We start from the raw sequence: 6,847 nt of genomic DNA, 5'->3' as shown, positions 1-6,847 counted from the left end.
CGACTGGGGCACTTGACCAGGACGCAAGGTCGCTCATGCACGAGAGACTCTCGCATCGGCGCAAGAAAAGATGCTCGAGCCGTGTTTACTCCGTTGTGTGCGTCTGCGGTGGCGATCCCACTTGTTCGCCGCGTCGCTCCGAGTCTCCGGGAGCGAGCGCCCCGCGGAGGAGCATTCCTGCGCCGGCGTCTTTTTATAGGAACTCGGTCGCCGCGGCCGGAGGCACGCGGCCACGGGGAGAAACACACCGGGGTAACGTGCGCGGGAGGGGGGTGTGGGCAAGCCCGGACACTGGTCGCTCGCTCGCCGTCGGGAACGCGGGACCACCAGCCTGGGCGGCGCGTTCCAAGACGCCGTGTCTTGAACCATGCGCGCGCTCCTTCGCAGCAGCTAGCGCGTCCGTCGCGCACCGTCGGGCGGACCTGCGGCGCCCAGCTGCTGAGATCGCGTCGCGTGCCCTTGGGATGACGGCGGTGGAGAGCGCGGCTGCCGTCTTCCAGCAGCCGTCGCCGCCGCTCTTGAACCTGGTCTACCTGACGCTCGCCGACCAGACCCTGCACGCTGTCGATCAGGTGATGATTGCAACTGCGCGGTTGCGCGTAATGCGTTTAAGTGAGCGAAGGTATTCTAGGTGTCGCGCGAACTCCCCTAACGCGACGCGACAGGTTGAAAAAACACGTGCGCAGTGGAGTATGCGTCTGGCGTTGTGCCGCGCTGCCTTCTAGTCTTACTTTCCTGGGCACTGTTTCTGATTATAGTAAGCACTCTATGAGTAGAACATAGCAATTTCGCCAGCGTATGACGTATGCGCGGAAATTGACATGGGAGTGCATACGATGCCAGCACAGGGAACATGCAAATCAACGGTTCTATTTATTTATTGAATAAGGCTCAAAGCAGTTTCACTCATTACAATTTATCGCTATCGCGCAGCTGCCATTGGCGTTCAGGTGGGTGATTTGTATGACTCAGCGTCATTGTCTATTTTGAGGCCGACGGACCAAATACATTAGAATGTAAGGTGATGACTGCGCCGCGTCGTCCAACGCAGTGTCTTTTAAGTTTTTCGGGCTTGACATAAGCACCGTGACAGAGTATAAGCTTTTGCTGCTCAAATGCTCAGCACCTGCGGCTGAGGCGTCACGGCGTGCGCGGGCTGACGAAATGCAGCCAACGACTGATGCAATGCATTTTACTCACGTGGAGAGCACGCGTGAATAACAACGTCTTCCTCTTTTGCTATCAACAAGTGAGCCGCTGTACCGGGGGCAGCGAGAAAAATTGTCATCATTGTGAGATCACTGCCACCCATTAACTCACCAGGCTGTTTTGTTGGTGTGATGTTTCTGTGCAGATCAAGTACAGCATGACACCCGTAGTAGCCCCAACTTCTTACCATGGAGAAAGCTACTGCAGCGCGTACGCTACAGGGTACCCAAACGGCTACTCCGATGGCTATTGCACCGAGTACGCCGGCCCTCCTTTTCCCGACCTGGCAGATCAATTCTCAGAGCTGAGCTTGGGAGTGGACCCCAGGGCTACGAGGAAGCCTCCGCCAAACTACCTCTGTCATCTTTGCTTCTGCAAGGGACACTACATCAAAGATTGCCCGCAGGTAAGCTGAACATCATAAAGAATGTCTTATCACCATTTTTCCATTCGGTGCTTGACGTGGAAAGAATGACTTCGCACTCGAAAGACACTTGTTGGGGGCGCATGACGTCACTCGGCGACGTTTAATTAGGGTGTCAGTAAACTTGGCGGCGCTATTCGCCCTTATTAGAAACCTAGACCCGTGATTTTACTGAGCAGCTCAGCTATTCAGCCTATCATCGGAATCCATGATGAACAAAAGTCCGAAATGTTTGGGTTATGGTGAAAACTCCGCAGGCGCTCATCACTGGCATATATTCCCCTCACAGTGGGCTCACACGTATCAAGGGAATGAAAAAGGGGACTCGCTATAATGGAGAGATGTCAATATTCTTAATGGTGGAGAACGTTTTTTGTCTTTAACACCGCCGATAATGATGACAGCTTTCCTGACGGAGTACTGTGTTTTTATCGCGTCCTTCGCTGCGCACACCTTTACATGCGCCCTGAAGTTCAATTCTCCCTTTTTTTCTCATACGCGACTGCACTGAAAAGCGGCCGCCGCGGCCGGGATTCGATCCCGCATCCTTGGACGTAGCAGTCGGACGCTCTAACCACAGCACCATCGAGACGGGGCGATGGAGGGATTTTGTTTTTGCGATCCAGAGTTGGCAGCCATCTGGGTTACATTAGCCAAAAAGAGCGGTAAGGGCCCTAAGAAGCACGTGGAAGGGCGGAAAAATGTGTTCACAACCGTGCTTACAGAACGCAGTGATCGATGCTGAGGAAGGTGCGCTGGTCGAGGTGATAGTGGAAGCATTTATAAAGACGCAGAACAAAAATGGCCGCGGCGGACATAGGCGGGCGCCGAGGAAGCGGGTTCGATCCCGGCCTCGGCAGCTGCTTTTGAATAGAGACGAAAAGCAAGGAGCCGGTCTACTGTGCGATGTCAGTGCGCACAAAGGGGCCTCGAGTGGCCAAAATTTCCCGAACCCTTCACTATGACCTCCCTCATACTTGAGTAGATTTGGAACTTTAAACGTTATAAACCAGCCAAGCGAAAAGAAAGTTTCCGTGGGCGAGTGGGGCCCTTAATCCAGGTATCTACTGCTGAGTTCCTTGGCTCGTTCCATGAAGCGACGTTGGTCATCCAGTTGCTACCTGAGCAGCGCAGCTGCTCTTGTCGGTTATCGAGACGGGACGGTTGGAGTGATTAGAGGATGTTCGCAGCTCCACCATACGCGGTACAGGAAGAGGAGTCCTGTGTACATGTATCCTGTTATTGTGTAGGGCAGAAACGGCGTAGTAATGCGAGACGTCAGTATGTGTGGTTATGAAGTTGGCGCCAGGTCGTGGTCCCTTGTCTCATCAGGCTCTTGGAGTAAAGGCGGGAGGGACGGAACCTCTGTCCTCGCCGGTAGGTAGGGATTTCAGATTAATTAATAGGAATGGGCTGCGGCCTGGGCACACTGGTGCGGTCTTCTGCATGTGGTAGTCAAGCAAGCTTTGCCCTCACTGCGACTTTTTCGGCCGCTCCCTCCTCGCACTGACGCAGGCCCGACCGAAGGGGGAGGGCCTAACGCCGTACCAGGGAAAGAAACGCTGCTTCGGCGAATACAAGTGCCCCAAGTGCAAGAGAAAGTGGATGAGCGGCAACAGCTGGGCCAACATGGGACAGAAGTGCATCAAATGCCACCTCAACGTCTACCCACATAAGCAGGTCAGCCCGAACATGCTCAACCTCCCTCCGCGCGCCCCCGCCTTACCACATGTCTCAGAAGCAGCCTCGAATTCATGGGACATCGACAACAGCAGTTTTGGTGCGAAATGTGCTAGGAGATGCTCAGAAGCATGCGTCAGACTATTGTTTGCTGGAAACATAGCGCACATGTTCGAAACATTGATCTTAAGCGTATGTGTATGATTCAACCTTTGAACTGAACGTTCACGTGAAATTACCTATTCAGTAGAGATCATATGGGCTCAATAGAGGAATTATTCGAGAGAAATCTTGATGCCCGAAAACTTAGTGCATCGTTCCCTTTATGCCCTTTCTCTTCATAAAATATTTGCTAGTGCGTAAATGATGTACCGTCTTTGCCAGAAGTAACCAGGCTGCGTGTTCAGCTTTTCAGTCGGGTAGCAGAGAATTCATAAAGCTTCTGATGCTGTAAATTGGTGCAAAGTAAATGAGAGCTCCTGTCTTCACTTACCAAAAAGTTATGATCCTAAGGGGATCCATGTTAGCTTTAGAATACAAGCGAGAAGCAAAACATGCAGCCTGGTTACTTTTGGCAAAGACGGTACTTGTTCAGTCACACCTGTCGAATTGCTTGACGCTTGTTCTCAAACAGCACTGCTCAGCTTTAATCACACTGCTGTCGTGAAAGCGCCTTAGCGTACCACTACTGCGGTGCACCAGTCCTGCGGTTACTAAGCGTTACAAACTGATATGGATCATGGTAGAACATGGTGTCTCGAGTGGTAATTAGTAACGATAATTCACTAACACAATATTTTCTTTGTGATCTGCTTGAGTAGCAGTCTTTGTGCTGAGCACACTCTGCAGCCCGACACGCCGAAAATGCTCACAAATGGTTCACAAATGGTGCGTAATCACACGCACGCACTCAACGAACCGCATTCTCCTACGCGCAAAGCACGTGAGTCACGCACCTATCTTCTTTTCACGACCGAGCTGCAACCTTGTTTTCGCTTTACTTGTGAGAAAACTTCATCTCAGCGATGTAAAACGGAACTGTTTGAATGCTTAAAACTGACCCTAAATCCGAAACGAAAGAAACGACCGCGCAGCAGCGCTCCGCTTGATTTAAGACATTGGAAATAAGCTGTGAAAATACCAGCGTCTGACGGCGGCGAGAAAAATAGAGCTGTTCAATGTCTTATGTCAAATGTCATAATGGCATGGCGAGGTAGCCTTTTCCAGAATTAGGGAGGTCAAAGGACTGTCCTTTGAAAGTCCATGCTTTGTCGCTCGTCACGCATTAATTACCAGTGCTTCAAATGCCTTCAAGGTGAGCGGAACGCTAGTTAATCGCTCTAAAGGATAATATTTGCATGGAAACTTCAAGGGCTTTATTGCACTGTTTAGAAGCGAACCCTTGAGCTATTTACTTTTGACAAAGACTGTACGTGCTCGATCGCACTGCTGCTGGCGCAAAGCAATGACAACTGCTTAGTTGGCTATTTCCTCAGGAGTCCTTTCCACACTTGACGCATGGCTGTTCTTTAATAAACATGCAGTGTTGTGCCTTAGTTTGCAACAGAGCGCATAACAGGTTTCGTTTCTAGAAGTGAAATTTGGCGTCAGCTTGCGCAGTTGTACATTATCTTATCTCCAGGATTATCTCCAGGCGTAAAGGATGAGCCTATATGCTCATCACTTACGCCTTTGCGAAGATTTCCGTAAATAGGGAAAGCGCTGCAGCTAATAGCAAATAGGTGAATGCTTCTTCTATGTTACCAGGGTGATAGCAGCGGGGACATACGATGGATGTTCCGACGTGGTGGCGCAATGGTTAGGGCGCTTAACTGCTGTACCCAAGGATGCGGAATAGAATCCTGGCCGCGGCGGCCGCTTTTCGACGGAGGCGAAAAGCAAGTTGGCCGCGTGCTGTGCGATGTCAGTGCACGTTGAAGAACCCCAGGTGGTCGAAATTTCCGGAGCCCTCCACTACGGCGTCTCTCACAGCCTGAGTCGCTTTGGGAAGTTGACCACCATAAGCGAAACCAAAGCAAATATACGGTGAATGGGTTGCGTGAAGCAGGTTCTAAGCCATGCATAGGTATAATTTAACTGCACCGCAAGGTCCCCGTCAGGGAAAGATAACGCATGGAGACAAACTTGTCCATTTGCACTTATTCTCTGAAAAAGAACGGTTGTTATTTCTGAGCTATGGGTTATGACAGCGCAGTTAGCCTCTGAACGACCAGCGCCTGTGGGGTGTTTACTCCCCTCTGCCTTAGAGTAAACCTTTGTCGCGTGTAAATAGCAGCATGTAAAATGGTAGCTGCTTGTAAACTCCGGGGGTTTGCACGGAGCTTTGGGAGCGCTGCGTTTGTTGCAACCAGGCCGCCGGTTTTTCTTTTTTTTTTTTTTTCACCGTATAGCAATCATTTTTGCCAAAATTGGAACAAGGTTGACACAGCTGACAAAATATTTGACGCTGCGCCGTATGCATGAAACAGCATTGACTACCTTGGCCACACTTGTTTTATTGCGAAAGCAATATTACGACAGCCAAAGCGAGACCTCGGGTGGCCGCAGCTACGCCGTGAAGGGGTGTAGCTACGGCCTCCTCATCAAAAAGTTAGCCTGCCATGGCATTTGAACTCACGTTACCCCTATGCCACGGGCAGGAGCTGCCAACTCGGGTCGCTTCTTTCATACGAGAGGGTGATATCAGAATCAGCCTGCCAGAACCATTTGCATTCTCGTTACCCCTACGACACGCATACACGTCCATATGGCTTGGTTGAAGCGTGACTTCATATGTGGGCCGGTAGCTTACCTTCTCGCGTCATACCCTTAAAGGGTGAGCTTAATTGTCCCCAATAATGTAGCACCTTACACTGATAGGGCATGATAGGGGAATAATGTAGCAGAAAAAAGAAGCTTCCGCCGTTTCCTGCCTAATTCAACTAGGGTTAACCAGAGCTAAACCACAACTAACTTTTATCGTGAGGATGGCTTTGAGCATATGATTGATTTCTCGGCTGTTGCGGTAGCATAGATGAAGTAATCTAATCTATTACTGCGTGGAATGTTTGCTGGGTGACGATTGCACGATACCTACAGGGCTAACCGGCGCCGCATTTTCTCCACTCTTGGATCCAAATTGTATAAATAGGCTAGGCATAATAGTTTTCCGATTCAACACACTATCGCATGAGTACGTACAACCATGAACAAAAGCTTACCAGATGCGGATTCGTAGTAATTCCTGCGTCGCGTCGCTAGCGAGTCAGCAAGTATTTCTTTCTGCGTACGGAGCACGCATGTTCAGTCAGGTTAAAGTGCTTTTCATTGACTTCCTTTCCCTGACCTCGCAGAAATATATATATATATATATATATATATATATATATATATATATATATATATATATATATATATATATATATATATATATATATATATATATATATATATATATATATATATATATATATATATATATATATATATATATTTTCAGCTGGTATGCATTCCGTAAACGTTTGTGCACGACAG

The 6,847-nt window shown here is 49.4% G+C and overlaps 1 protein-coding gene across 1 annotated transcript in view; it reads left to right on the top strand.

Annotated features, from left to right (window-relative positions):
• The first annotated feature begins 392 nt into the window (after positions 1-392).
• Positions 393-6,847, top strand: part of LOC146172407 (zinc finger CCHC domain-containing protein 24-like) — a 224,113-nt gene continuing 217,658 nt past the window's right edge. Inside the window, exons 1-3 of the mRNA XM_084585884.1 lie at positions 393-572; positions 1,355-1,615; positions 3,149-3,313. Coding sequence (XP_084442010.1) covers positions 465-572; positions 1,355-1,615; positions 3,149-3,313 — 534 coding nt within the window. The 5' untranslated portion in view covers positions 393-464. The remainder of the gene's footprint in view (positions 573-1,354; positions 1,616-3,148; positions 3,314-6,847) is intronic.

Source organism: Amblyomma maculatum, unplaced genomic scaffold, assembly GCF_055883805.1.
Source record: "Amblyomma maculatum isolate TAMU_Amacu unplaced genomic scaffold, ASM5588380v1 scaffold_13, whole genome shotgun sequence".
Taxonomy (NCBI): domain Eukaryota; kingdom Metazoa; phylum Arthropoda; class Arachnida; order Ixodida; family Ixodidae; genus Amblyomma; species Amblyomma maculatum.
This window is presented reverse-complemented; position numbering and strand designations above follow the sequence as displayed.